This window comes from Protomyctophum bolini (genome assembly GCF_963924005.1).
Source record: "Protomyctophum bolini genome assembly, chromosome: 19".
Lineage (NCBI taxonomy): Eukaryota > Metazoa > Chordata > Actinopteri > Myctophiformes > Myctophidae > Protomyctophum > Protomyctophum bolini.
The window spans coordinates 21,727,138-21,742,656 of record NC_137880.1 but is presented as its reverse complement, the minus strand read 5'-3'; the positions used below and the strand labels follow the sequence as shown (position 1 = coordinate 21,742,656).

At 42.2% G+C, this 15,519-nt stretch overlaps 1 protein-coding gene across 1 annotated transcript in view; it reads right to left on the bottom strand.

Annotated features, from left to right (window-relative positions):
- Positions 1 to 1,012: 1,012 nt before the first annotated feature.
- Positions 1,013 to 15,519, bottom strand: part of trim54 (tripartite motif containing 54) — a 19,027-nt gene continuing 4,520 nt past the window's right edge. The window contains exons 5-9 of the mRNA XM_080790388.1: positions 13,476 to 13,571; positions 12,778 to 13,011; positions 4,225 to 4,247; positions 1,812 to 1,936; positions 1,013 to 1,119 (exon numbers count right to left, since the gene is read on the bottom strand). Of these exons, the coding sequence (XP_080646514.1) occupies positions 1,028 to 1,119; positions 1,812 to 1,936; positions 4,225 to 4,247; positions 12,778 to 13,011; positions 13,476 to 13,571 (570 nt within the window). The 3' untranslated portion in view covers positions 1,013 to 1,027. The remainder of the gene's footprint in view (positions 1,120 to 1,811; positions 1,937 to 4,224; positions 4,248 to 12,777; positions 13,012 to 13,475; positions 13,572 to 15,519) is intronic.

Here is a 15,519-nt window from a genome sequence, read left to right as displayed (position 1 = left end):
TATACTGGATCTCTTGTCCACTAGTCCCTTCCTAAAAATGTTGTCTAGTTTTTATTTGTCTACGAAATTGTCAGTAGGCTATATTTAGTCTTAGTTTTAGTCATCGTAGCTTAGTTTTCATTTAGTTTCCATTTGTTTTTGTCAGTGAAAATAGTCAGTCGACGAACATTTTTCGACGAAAACAACACTGGATCATATCATGAAAGTACATTGCCTTATCAACAGTGTTTTGAATTTGAAGAGCCCCAGTGAGCAAGCCAGCAGACCAGTAAGGAGGGACTCACAGTAGTCAAGCCTGGAGATGACTGAGGCCTGGATAAGGAGGTGATGGGAAGGGAAGCCTCCTTGGTGAGATGTTGTATAGTGCAACGGACCCACAGGTAATACTTTTATTGTTTAGTATATATTCAGTGTTGTGAGGCATTAGAACAGGAAGTGTGCCAACAACTGATCACAGCTGATGTGAATCAGATGATTGGGACTCAGCTCAGCTGTGGCACTGGGGTTAAAAACAAGGAAATGCTGCCTCAGTACAGAGAAGACTTGAAACAGACAGATGGTTGGTTATGTGGATGGCTAAGGAAAGGAAGCCCAAAGGAAAGGTCAAATGCCAACTAACCATGGAACTATTGATACCACACACACAACATAGCACCTAGCTGGAAAGGGGGACAAGGTATTTTATTGATTTGCTTGCACTGTTATTGGTATTATTGTTGAATATATGCAGAATGCTGTTTATGTATTGTGTAATGTACTTTAGTGATGTATGGAAAAAGTATTATGTGCCTGAGATTTGAACAGTTTATGGATTATATTGTAGTGATTTATGACCATTGATACATTGTATTTTGTTTCTGTCCCAGTTCTACGTTGATCTATGAATAAAGCAACAAATCATCAGTTCAGACTTCATCCTTAAAAGGCCAGCTGGGTCCGCTACACAAACCGAGTGATATATGTACCGGTATGTACACTCTAGTTTGCCCTCCCTCATTGTGGTACTACTGACCTGGTTCAGTACCGCCTAGTATCGGTGGCAGTAGTCCAGTTCTCCTCCAGCCAGAGAGGACAGATCATCTCCTTCCTCTGTATCCTCCTCTCCCTCATCCCCCATGCCTGAACGAACACACGCACGCGCACACACACACACACACACACACACACACACACACACACACACACACACACACACACACACACACACACACACACACACACACACACACACACACACACACACACACACACACACACACACACACACACACACACACACACACACACACACACACACACACACAGACTTTAGACAGGAAGAGCAGGACAAACAGTGGTAAGTGGAAGTGTGTAAATTGAAGCTTGTGAGATCAAGCTATCTTTGGCATGGGCTGATAAACAAACACCCCAGGTGTCTGGAAGCAATAAAGGATCCATCACTGACAAGTGCAAAAAAGAGAGCCTGGAACATAGCAGCGTGTGTCTACAGTACTTCGACTACACTAATACAGAGCCCTACATTATGATTCTTAATATGATTGTGGTGTCAGGAAAAAGTATATATTCGAGTGCCTGTTCTCATCCAGAGAGAAATGTGAATTTAATCAGTTTTAGCCATAGTACAAAATATATCATAATTCTATTCTATCCTACAAAGTTAAAACCTCAGTGTTAATTTATCCATTAGTATATGACAATTGTACTGTGTACTAATTGTTATTTTGGCAACTCGCTCTCACTAAATGTCACTTATGCCCAATATCTATAAGCTCACAACGCACTGTGGATGGTCTGCAACACTATTTGCATACCTGAGCAAAAGTCCATATTTCTGAGCATGTCGGCCACATCATCAGTGTTGATGGTGAAGTGGGTCATGCTTTCATAACCAGGCTCCAGACGCTCCATTTTAGCTGCCTTGGATGTGGCTGTAATCCTGTCAGAGCGTGCACACACACACACACACACACACACACACACACACACACACACACACACACACACACACACACACACACACACACACAAACACACGTTAAGGTGCATGGGGATGGAATAGCTCATCTTGTGAGCTTGATCAGCTATTTTCATAGTGAAAAGTATGTTTGTGCCCCATTATCCAAAAGACAAAGATCCCTATGTGCCCAACTTCGTTCTGGGATCTTGCCCTTGCACCTTGAGACTGGGAGGTATAGAGGAGTTACAGAAGAAGAACGTATTTGCACCTACTGTGATATAAATGATATTGAGAATGAGTTCCAATTTCTTTTCTATTGCCCGTTGTATCGTGAGCTACGTCAAAAGTTATTTAACAGATGTAAAAATATAGATCTGATGTGGTTAAGTGATGCAGAGCGACTGAGATGGATTTTCGAACAAAAGATATTAGCATTAGCAGAATATATAGAGAAAGCTTGGGACATACGGACAAAGAAAACTTATATGTGACTTATTTTATTTTATGATAATGCTTATTTCTGTTTTTGTTTTGATCAAATACTTTGTAACTTCTGTGTGGGAAGTGAAACGTGATATTGTTTATTTATGTTGTTGGTGTCTTATAATCCCGTAAGGGTGGGTCTTAATGACAAGACAACAGAAAAATTAATTCATTCATAGAGAAAGGTGGCAGGTGCACACATACTGTAAAGATATTGTCGTACCGGTAGGTTGATTTATGATTTGATTTTGTGCATGAAAAGTTTCACCTGCTACAGTAGATCCTACATTCAGCACATTTTCTGTGCTGAATGGATATGAACACAGTACAAGCACACAGAGTTTAAGATTGCATCTCGATATACTGTACACATACATGATCTCAGATCAAATATCCCCAATATATTCCCCAAATCCACATGAGATTAGCTGTAACAGACAGGTTATATGGTAGATAGACAGACCCCCCCCCCCTTCTTACCATACTGAAATACAAGAAGATACAATTTTATCACACAATACCATAAGATGACACAATACAATGCACAATGCACTACAAAGCAAAGCTGAACCTATTGAGTGAGTGGACAGGATATGAATATTACGTGAACTAACAAAGGAATTCACTGGAAGTGTCAGCAGCCAAAGTTGGTCTATTGCTCAATGCCAAAAAGACAGAATGCCTGCTTCTGAATGAAGACTCTGATCACCCAACCATCCGCTCCATGGACGGCAGTGACATCAAAGATGCACTGAGGAATTCAAATATCTTGGATCATAATAGTCATTAGCAGAAAGGACTACATTTTATATGGCAGTCAGACATCTCAAGAGCTACCAAGATCAACCTGTTCAAAGCCTGTGTGGAAAGTATACTTCTTTAAGGTGCCGAAACATGGACAATGAATAAGGAGTTTCGGGATCGTCTTGAGTCTCTTGACAGAACATACTGTACACAAAACTCCTCATGAGTGTCCAGAACCTCTCATGGAAGGACCATCCCACTAAAGCTCAGACTTATGGAGGCACCCCCCCCCCCCCCCCCCCCCCCCCCCCCATCTCAGTTGTTGCGGCAGAAAGAAGACTCCGCTTTGCTGGACACTGCCACAGAGCAAAAGACCAGGTCATTTCAGATATTCTTCTGTGGAGACTACCCTGCCCATCAAGAGGAACAAGACCAGATGTTCTGAGTATAGGACACAGGACTGACTGTGAATTAATTTGGTGGCAATGAGCAACATGACCAGTGGAAGCAGCTTGTTTCGTGGATCTCGAGGGCACTGGAAGGATGATGATGATTACGTGAACTTTATTTCAGTGAGATTTTAAAACACCATGCTGTTAGACATGCAACCGTACAGACTTTTACAACGTTTTGTTTGGATTATGGCTATTGGAGCCATGCATGGATTCCATGCTATCCAACTATGGAATGGACTTTGTTTTAAACCCGTGAGACCAGCGCCACCCAGTATGAAAGATTGATATAAACCATAGAACTATTATTATTTTAATGAAACAAATCACAAACATAATTATTCCGACGTATTTCAAGCTATAACACATACTGGATGGGTGTCGTTTAGTAGCCTACAATATTCATCCTTTTCAGAGTCCAATAAGGCGGCAATGCCATACTGTGCTGCCTGCTTTCTAAAAATGTGGGTGGAAATTGAAAAATTCTATCTGGCACCTCAGTAGACTAAAACAAATTTCCAATGCTTTTGGGCCAAGATTTGTCCGTTATTTATACCACAAAAATCACAGCAAAACACGTACACTTACTTTTCCAATATCACTGTGGCACTCTTGAGAGATTTCATAATGGAAGAGAGAGAAAGAGACAAGGGTTGAAGTTTTTCTGATTGAAAAAAAAAGCGCTGTCACTAATGGAGTTCATAAGTTGGTTCCCCCCAATCACTGTACAACCTGGATGCATGCAGTTCAACATAAAACACCTGAGTCATGCACGCACGCGCGCACGCACGCACGCACGCACGCACGCACACACACACACACACACACACACACACACACACACACACACACACACACACACACACACACACACACACACACACACACACACACACACACACACACACACACACACACACACACACACACACACACACACACACAGTTCCCTGGTCAGACACATTGCATTAGCAACAAGGCAGGATATAAAACAGCCTGCCAGTTATTGCTCAGCCCTGTTGTCTTCTCAAAGAGTGGGACTTGGGGAATCAGTGTTACAGTTACTTCTTACTACTTACTTGCTACAGTATCCAAATGCCTGTTATCTGTCTAATGCACGGTAACTACTTCCCGTGTGAACGTGCACTGGTGCGACTCCAGAGACCCTTTATTGATATGGAGGAGGTTGAGTCTGAAGGATGATGCAGATCATTAGTAAGGGACAAGGGGCGCTGTCCTCCCGAATGTGTTTGTGTTAGGGGGATTGCATCTCGGATCATTACTGATCCATGGAATGTAGCTATAGGCTGAGAGGTTTAATCTATAGCCACAATTACAATGTTGAAGGTGACTGGCATACATAAATAAGTTGTGCAGTGAAGACGCATACATTATAGAGTAAAGATTTGCATACAGTATACCACAGTTAGTGAAATTACCACTGTTTTGCTTAGAGTTGTTACATAATGCATAATGTATGCAAATTAACCACCATAAACATGACCAGTGGATTTCATCCTTACGCCATAAATATTCATTCACTTACCAACCACACAACCATCATAACACACATTGGAAGACCTCAAAGTTATTGTAAATTATCTCATTAAACAATGATACAGAAAACAGTTACTGCTTGAAAAACTACCATAGGAACAACCGAGAAATGTTTGAGATGATATTTGATTCAACTTTTTTTTGTCCAATCAGTATTGTGCAGCGTTCAACATTCAGCGTTTTTTTATGGCTTTCGCCTTTATTTTATATTTTTGAGTGGTGCAACCACTCCAAGGAACAGCAATGCGTGTTCACCTGTTGGTTCATGAGCACCAGTATGACTATGACTACCAGTAGGGCGCTGTTGTGCCAGAAACAGAGAGAGAAAGATAGTATTAGTACTGCACTGCTGATTGCCTGCTAATGAGAGAGAGGAGAGGAGGGGGGGGGGGGGGGGGAGTTGCACCACTCATTTCACACGGGTGTGATTTTCATAGAGGGATAGACAGAAGGCTGACAGGAAATGGGACAGATGGGGACAGATGGGGACAGATGGGGGGGGGGGGGGGGGGGCCTGCAGTAAAGGCCGTCGGGATCGGGAGTCGAACCCACGGCACACTGCCAGACTGGAGTACCAGCCAAGGTGCCTGGACAGCTGAGCCATGGCCCAGGCCAGCGTTCAAACTGCTTTAAACCATTCTAAATCATCTGCTGCCACTGATGTGTCAACTATACTGTAAGTCTGGCTGACTGACTTGTGGACTCCTCGTTGTTGACACTTGCATGCACAACAATCTGTCCTTGCTGCAAATAGCAAGTGACGTACGTGCCCCACCATCCCATTTCCTTGTTTTCCTTTGCAGACAAACACTGAAACACATTTCCACAGCCATAGCTTATGCAGGCATGTAATATTTGGGACAGTAGACACCCTCAGGTGGGAGCTGGGTATAATCCCTGGCTTTTATTGGCAGAGAGAGACTTCCCAGCAAGCCTCAGCATGCACCCTGTCGTGTAACTAATTTGCTCTGGGAATGCATTGAGAATAATTATGTTATCTTGCGTTCTGTTTGTGTACTTAATAGTTCTAAACCATGAAAGATAGCGGTAACCAACCAGAGGGAGCACCATCCCTTCTATGCCTTAGTTTGAGTTGGTTAAGTCAGCTTGAGTTACAAATTCGTTTTTCCAAAAAGTTCAACAAATTCATTCATTATCAAGTAAATGGACAGAAAGCTGATACACTATGACAAAGTAGAGAGAGCTCTAGAATACATTTCCAATGCTTTCCCAAGTGTTTAATTAGTCCCCTTTTGCATCCATAAATCTATCATCTCCATCAAGAGAGTTTAATAGGGGTTATATATATATTTTCTGCGCTATTCTGTTTGTCTAGTGTCAAAATAACTGAAGACAAGATGGCCATAGCCATCAATATGGTGGTTCGTTTGTTCTCCTAAAGAAATGATTATCTTTTGGGTCAAAAATGTCAAAGATCTAAGTCACAATCAAATCACAGGCAGATTTTCATGAAACATTGTGGAAATGATTAGTAGCCTACCTCAAAGAGATGATTTTGTCAAAACGCAAAGGTTAGGTCAAATTTGAATAATCACTCGATTTCATTCAAATAAAGGGTAAGAGAGTTTCTGAACTGTCCACAGCCCTCCGAGACACAGAACCAAATGGGTGAAGTGGTCCTTTAAATTCAGAGGTCTGAGCAACTGAGTTTTAGAACTAATTTAAATCAGAACCAATCAAGTGATGAGCATCTAGGCATGTTTAACAGGGAAAAGCATCGATTGGTCCCTTTCTAAAATGCAATAGGGCACTTAACCTTGGCCAGTGGTTCAACCTTTTTCATATCAAGGCTCGTCTGCATTGGTGCCACAGACAACCATTTCCTGACATCTAGCCCCTCAGAGCCAAAACACAGAAGATTTTGTTATCGTTGGTCGGATGACATGGCCACGATTCAATGCTGCATTGGTACCATGGAAGAGAGAATAGCCAAATGTGATCAAAACAATTATTCCAGTTTCTAATTGTGTAGACTCGTAATTCGGATGCATTTCAACACATGAGCATAAAACTAAACTAACTGACTACTGTATGTATTTTGCTTAATTTTTTATTCTTAGCTCTATAAGGGTGAATTTGGTTAACAAATCTCCATTTAGTGGGAGACCACCTGAACCACCCCTCCCCCGGGGACCACTGGTTGAGAACTAGTGCCCTAGGCAATGAAGCTTGTGGAAATTGGGCCCATAACCATGGAAAAGCAAGCAACAGAGGCATAGCTGTAATTTATAGTTTTATTAATCATCCATGTCTCCAAGTACAAGCAGCAGTGTCACATGCAGAACATGAGACCTAGTACACTTTTTTAAAGAATGTTAAACTAGTTAAGGGATAGCAGGGTGAATTAATATTGAATAAATGCATGTTGTGAAGCCATATTGAATACATACATGTAGAGTTCTCACCAGCAGAGCTTTTAGTATCGACGTTGTGGATAGTGTTGTTTGACTGGATTCATAACCGGTCTTTCTTGTAGCATTGGCTGAGTAGGATATCCCATCCAAGGAGTGTAGGTAGTTTCAGCAGGCACTGGGACCTCCTCAGGAGTGTAGCTAGTTTCAGCAGGCACTGGGACCTCCTCAGGAGTGTAGGTAGCTTCATAGAACACAGTTCTTCCTCGCTGGTAGCGTGAACGAGAGTTGAAGGAGGAGACCGGCTTAAGAGCTGACACGTCACTGAAGACTGGTTCATTAACGTCCCCACCAACAGATCCCCTATAATGGCCATAGTAGTGGTCAGGGGCAACAGAAACCTCTTGGCCGTCAGGGTGGGTGGTGGCAACAGGAGCCCCATAGCCATCGGAGTAGGGGGAAATGGGTAAAGCAAAACCCATTCCAGGCGTGTGGGGATGTGGTGCAGCAGCATCTGGAACCTCGTATACAGGGAACGCAGCAGCAGCAGGGCCATCATAATAGCCAGAGGGGGGGGCAGAGAGCTGCTCATAGATACCAGAGTGGTACCAGAAAGGGCTACCATCATAAGAACTCCCTCTCTCGCCGTACAATGGCTGTTCCCCGGATCGTGGGGAAACCTTGCCTGCAAGATAATCAGCAAGAATTATTTTTAAGTATAAAACAAATTTAATTAACGAATAGTTGGATCTAGAGAAATTCTGTTTTACCTCTCTTAATAGGCAAAGTAGTGACAATTCCAAGCAGCAAGCATGAAATCCACAGCACCCTACAAACACATTTCAGTTAAGTCATGTCATGCTGGTTAAAGAATTAATTTGTATCACACCAGTAGAAAATGGATAAACAACCTACCTCATTTTTTGCAGTTGCTGTTGAACTCCTGTACTTTAAAAGACTGAATCAATGTAGACAAACAATCTCTTGTTAGCAGTGAAGTCAATTAAACTAGCATTAAAACAACTGCTGCCGCCCTGTTGTTAGAACAGCAGCTTTCCACACTGCAGTCCTTCAATACCTCTGGGATGTTCAGGTGTCCCTTTTAAAGGTGCTCCAAGCCATGTTAATCAGTGTAACACATCTGAAGGTAATAATGTTAATCATAGGTGTGTTACTTTTCAGACGTAGAAGAGAGAGAGAGAGAGAGAGAGAGTTGATTCACTAGAATAGACTGTACCTACAGTACCTTGGTATTTAAAAACAAAATGTATACTTAAGAGTACCAAAAGTAGAAAGTATCCTATATAGACTGAAATGTCTATATAGGGTTGAACCGTTGAAGTGGTTAATGTGTGTTTTGTAATAATAATCAAAATACAAAGTAACTAGTAACTTTGTTTTCAAATAATTGTAGTTGAGTAAAGTACAATATTTGGACCCAAATAGGCCCTTGCCTTGCCTTACGGGTCCATAACTCCATATGGTTTAATTTGTGCATGCTCTTAGAGTTATATGGGGTACTTGAAATTGACCAACTGTATAAATCCTAGCCCTAGAACGGCTCTTGTTGTTTCATACAGTATGTACAGTATTTCACATACAGAGCCATAGAACACCCTGCTTGATTTCTGGTCGGACTTTAACATGCGCGGCCTAAATGTGATAAATGCTCCGTTTGTACTCACCCATTAAATAATTCCAAAGACGTCGAGTGAAAAAAATGGTCCTCTAGTTTTATATCCATGTGAAAGTTCTGGCACAAAACGTGTATTTAGTCAATTATCTCCACTTTTTCAAGAGATGCACACGGACATCTTTCTTCCTTGCGATAGGTGCTGGGTAATTAATCACACCTGCCAATTGTGTGACCCAAACTTTTGTGTTTCCCTGGTCAATTGGTGATGACGTCTGCGGTAAACAGGACGTATTTGTAAAATCAGTTCATCGATTATTCCGGCCCCCCTCGCCCGGAGAGAAAGATGTCCGTGTGCATCTCTTGAAAAAGTGGAGATAATTGACTAAATACACGTTTTGTGCCAGAACTTTCACATGTATATAAGGTCACATTCTCACCAGAGAGCTTTGCTACGATTAAAACGAATCCTGCTGCGCATTTTCAGAAAGTGCGCTTCGTTTGGCAGGTGTGAAGGCTCATTCGAATCCTAATGCGCAGACGGCATGACACATGCACGTTATGAGTGTAATTTTATCACCATAGATTTCACTGTGTAGGCTAGTTTATGAATGGAACACATTGATAAAGGTCCCCCCTGCTGCGTTTCCAATTGCTGCGAATGACAGTGTGAAGGCAAACCGCAGCCAATTAAATATATGCAAGAATCCCAATTTCCCCGCCCATACGCATTCGAGTCTACCGAAGTATTAGGTGAGATTGTGACCTAAAACTAGAGGACCATATTTCACTCCACGTCTTTGGAATTATTTAATGGGTGAGTACAAACGGAGCATTTATCACATTTATGCTGCGCATCTTTCATTTCTACCAGGACCTGGTACAAGCGATCTATGCCTGTGATACATGACAATTTACGAAGTATAATTAAATGATCACAGGCATTCTATGTCTATATACATCCTACAGAGTAGTTTCCTCAAACTGACATCACTGGTCCTCAGTTCAGCCCCACCACCATCAGCTGTTATGAATTTGCCACTGATTATCAGGGCTTGGAGAACCCTTCATTAAGGACAGTAGGACACCTGAACAGTGAACACCCCTATTGGAAGGTTGTGTGGGAAGCTGCTGCTGGTCTGCTGCAGGTCTGAGGTGTGCTTTAAAAGTAACTAAATTCCAATTTAAAATCTAATTATACTAAGAGTCACAGACCCAGTTGGTCATAGGCCTGTGTAATCTTAAAGTTAAATTAATGTCATTACAAACTAGTAATCCACCTTTCTCTACTTTGATTTAACAGTCTCCTTACCACCAGGCAAGAGTGCAATACTGTCATTAAGATCATATCCCCTGAAATAAAATGAGGTAAGCAACAATTGTCTTGTTTGAAATACTTTGAGATGCCATTCTTTAGACAGCATGACTTACATGAAATATATTTGTAGGGTGCTGTGGATGTCCTGCTTACTGCTTGGAAGTGTCACTAGTTTCCATATTGAAAGAGGTAAGGCTGTTACTGCAATACTAAAAGATCCTCACATCATCAGTAATTAATGAATTAATGACTTTGTAGTTTGTACTAAAACATAATGATGTTGCTTCTCTCCAGGCTACAGTTCAGGCAATCTTGCCCCTGGAGTCTATGTCTCTCACAAGACTGGCTCCAGTGTGCCATATGTAGCCTATACCTCTGTGGCTGATGGCTATGAGGTTGAGCTTCCTGTTGGCTATGGTTCCTACAATGATCTCAGTGCAGCTAGTAGCTCTGTAGACAGCAGCTACTACAGTGTTGGTGGAGATGGCAGCAGAGCTGATGAACCAGTCTTAAGTGACGTGTTTACTCCTGAGCCAGTCCATTACTCAAGCTCTCATTCACACTACCAGCATGGAATAACTGCGTTCTCTGAAATTACCTACACACCTGAGGAGGTCCCCAAGCCTGCTGAAACTAGCTACACTCCTGAGGAGGTCCCCAAGCCTGCTGAAACTAGCTACACACCTGGGGAGGTCCTCAAGCCTGCTGAAACTAGCTACACTCCTGGGGAGGTCCTCAAGCCTGCTGAAACTAGCTACACTCCTGGGGAGGTCCTCAAGCCTGCTGAAACTAGCCGCACTCCTGAGGTCTATCATCTCCCGATGTTGCGTCAGTCCAAAGGTAGACCAACTAAGCTGATGCTGCAAAGAACACCTGGCTACTAAAGGCACCACTGGTAAGTTGACACAGGTTTTAGTCAATCGATTTGCTCTGCCATCTCTGCCAAGTTCTAACGAATGTATGCTTAACAGGTCTGAACTCTTCTGCTGACCTGAATAAACTAATCTCCTGGACATCTTCTGCTTGCATGAATAAACTACAAACTAGAAACTATAGCCACACGTTTGTCTTGTAATTTTTATCTTCCATTTGAAGTTTTATACTTATTTACTGATGACACCTGGGCTACTGTGGTATTTCCAATGCAAGGATTCTGGAGTGTAATGTGAAACACAACATGCATGTCAAGTAAATTACTTTGTGGAGGTGCAATGGTCCTCCCGGCCTGGGAATTGAACCAAGACTCTTATGTCGGGCATCATCAGAGCCCATGTCGTAGGTGTCTCACAAGATAATCAACATTTGATGTGAAACTTAATTTGACCAAATCTGTGCATCTGGATTTCCTCTTTTCAATGCCGTTATCAAATCGGCTTAATTCTAGTAAATATGTTGATGGGGGCTGTAGGAGCCAATATGGGTGTTTTTTGTTTTCTTTTTATTACTTATATGGTGTTATTATACCGCCATGCCACAAGAGGGCAGCTGATGCATTGGTGGTGGGCATGTCACCTGATTGAAATTTGTATTCAGTTTGTAGAATGGGTATACTGGTAGTTCAAACTAAGTACAGGTCAATACTAAAACTGCTATGGAGATAAAACCATAAAAGACTTGTTTAAGTCCCTTTTCAATTCATCAGAACATTTAAAGATGAACAAATATACACAACGCCACCGTGAACGAACTGAAAACTGCACAAAAGCATTGCTGCTCAAAGTGTTTAGTTTACTTTAAACACAAACATGGTATGTTTCGGCCACAGCTGGCCTTCATCAGATGATGAAGCAATGCTGTTATCCAGTGAATTGGATGTGCACAACCCATTGTTCTGAACTATTTTTTCCCTTGCCATGAACTGTCAGGCCCCATGCAAGTTGAATCATTGAGGTGACATGTTTACTATAAGACAATAGTTTGGTTCTCTGCTTATTGTGCTTTAGTGCCCCCACTCCCTGATTTCTGAATCCCAAGTAAGCTGCCATCTTCGCCCAAATTTTGTGGGAAAAACCATAGCGTAGCTACCATATTTTATTTAGGCCTACATGTGTGAGCTTGTATGGCTATTTAGTATTTTCAAAAGATATTGAAACATTTTGGAATATATTTGAAACATTTTAACAGGGGTACCCTGGCATACAATCCGTTAAGATGGGTGTTCTGTGACTAAATATTAATTTGGGGATCCTTGACATAGTCTGAACCCGAGTCTACTACACTATGTAACCCAGGTAGAGAATTGAATCCTAATATGTACTTACCTGTAAGAATAAGGCCATGTGTGGCTCTTCCATAGACTGTATTGCTGTTTCTACCAACTTGATGGCGGTCTCCAGATAACCACTGTGGTTGCAGATGAGGGAGCGGACATATTTGAGCTTATCATCCTGTTGCTTGGTGATGAGCACCACCAGCTCTTTCTTCTGTTCTTCCAAGATGGCTACCAGGCCGTCGAAACTGCTGGCCAAGTGCTCCTTTTGGCGCCGTCCGTTCTCCTGAAAAGATGATAATCTGAAGAGCCAGGCATTCACTTTAAAAATGGGATACCTTATATGCATTAATGATTAGCTATTGTAATGGGGAAAGGAAATGAAATGGGTGGATCAGCATAGGAGAGCCTTTCCTAGAGGGAGGGATTGGGATCGTAAAGTTTATACTCCATCACATGACGTTGCTTGCCATCAAAAACTGTTCAAATAGGCTTTAGTTTAGGTCATGCTCACACGTTCACTTCAGAAGCGTCTGACACCATGGCACCATGGCATGCGTTGCCGCTTCTGGCCCAAATGTGTGATCATACTCTTAGGGAGCAGAGCTCATGAACTTGAACCCCAGCATCCCTATTCTGGAGTTGTTGGTCGTAGAAAAAGAGCATGCCAAATACAGTTACAACTCAGGTCTGTTTTACCTAGAAACAATAGACTGTTTTAGTGGTCAATGTGTGTGATGTGGTTCTAACCTCTATGGTCTGAGAGATTGCTTCCATCTGAGAGATGAGTGCCTGGATTCTGTCGTTACTGGCAACCAAGATTGCGATTCCATCACCGATCTCTGTCTGAAAAGCAGTCAAAATGTGTTTTCTCCTATGCACAGATGTGTGTGTTTGTGTGTATGAGCACGGAATGTGCTCAGTTGAGTGGCTGAGCACGGAATGTGATGTACAGTATGATGATGTACCGTATGATGATAAGAGTGCCCCTCCACATGAGTGAGATTTTTGAGTGGTGCCCCCACTCCATTAGGCAGCTATGTGTGTCCCCATGTCCACGTACGTGTCTGATCTCTGTGTCTGTCTGAGCACTGAAAGCTGCAACACGTTAACTCTGTCATTTCTCGACCGTTTCGGACGCAGGAAGGCTCTAGGCCACCCCCCTTGGTGCATTCCTGGGGTCTGTATGTTCCGGGACACACCGGATAATCAAAGTACAGTACAGATCACAGTACACTATAATACAATGCAATAAAGATCACAGTACAGTAACTATAACAATAAATGTATAGTTGCATCGCTCAGTTCACACAGGTATGATTTCACATCCTTTTGTGATTCTTTAAGTTTATGATATCTGTATTGAAGTACATTTTGGCTGATAAGCAAGGTCAGAGAGAAGCAGAATATCTGTGCTGCATATCATTTTGATCAAGTCATTACATTAAGTAGTTTGCCCAGCAGAGCGCTCTCAGCATGTTCTCATTATCTCAGCTTCTACCAGGATCTTCAACACTTGTCTTTGTATCGAGAGAGAGACTACTGTTGATACAAGGATGTTAATTATTGTAATAATGTTTTGTTTTATTTGTTGTTCAACTGCATTCTAGTGCATATTTACAGTATAGTACAACTTGTTCTTGCTAACCAAATTTGAGGGATCATGCAGAGATGTCTGCTTGCTTATCGTACAATAATAAAAACACTTGTGTGATTTGAGGGGCGCTCTTATCATCATACATCATCACATTCCATGCTCAGCCAATCAAATCATCACATTCCGTGGTACAAACACACAGACATGCGGAGGAGGGGGCCTCTCAAAAACTCAAGTAATATCAGCAGATATTCATACAGTTTAGTGGTTATCAATATTGCTTGGGGTCTTTGTTGTCCAGGAGGAGAACCCAGCTGCTCTGGTTCTGATAAAGAATGGCCAGTAAGTTGTACTGTGGCATTAGCTTGAAAGACTGAATGCCAATGTTAAAGGAGGCACTGAAGTGCACCTTTTTATGTTCATTTGTGTTGTTGCAGGTGGTACCACACCGTCCCCCAAAATATTTTTCAGGAGCACACATTTTTTAATTCACACCACAAAGGCTGCAGAGTGTCGAGTGTCACACCAGTGTGAATTTAACATACAGTATAGGAATAAGCCTGGATGCATTTCAAGGGTCAATATATGACCTGTTAACTCCTGTAGTGTAGGTGTACACTACAGTGTGCGTAAGATAATTAAAATAGCGTCCCCTTAAAGACAAAATCACCATTACAACACTGTCAACAACTCACTCTGAATCACTAATTGCATCACTAATTTGCATAGTGGCTCAGAGACAGAGTGAGTCATGTGAGATCAAAATGTCACCAAAGCAACTGCTCAATAACATGTCATGGCTCTCTGCGTGACAAAGTGACCTGTGCAAAAGTTTGTGTGTGTGTGTGCGTGCGCGTGCGTGTGTGTGGCCGTGTGCGTGTGTGTGTACATTCAACCACGCACATTCAACCTTTGTGTCCAGACTCTTGTCACTATGTGCCAATCATTTTGTAAGTTCATCTACTCTACTGCATACTTAACATTGTATAGGTACACTCACTGTGTGTGTGTGTGTGTGTGTGTGTGTGTGTGTGTGTGTGCGTGTTCATAATGAGCGTGAGAGACTCATAATGTGAGGTTCCCTGCCAGGACGTCGTATCACATCTGTGCCATCAATCTGCCTCAGCAGGTACACACACGCACACATGCACGCATGCACGCACGCACACACACACACACACACACACACACACACAC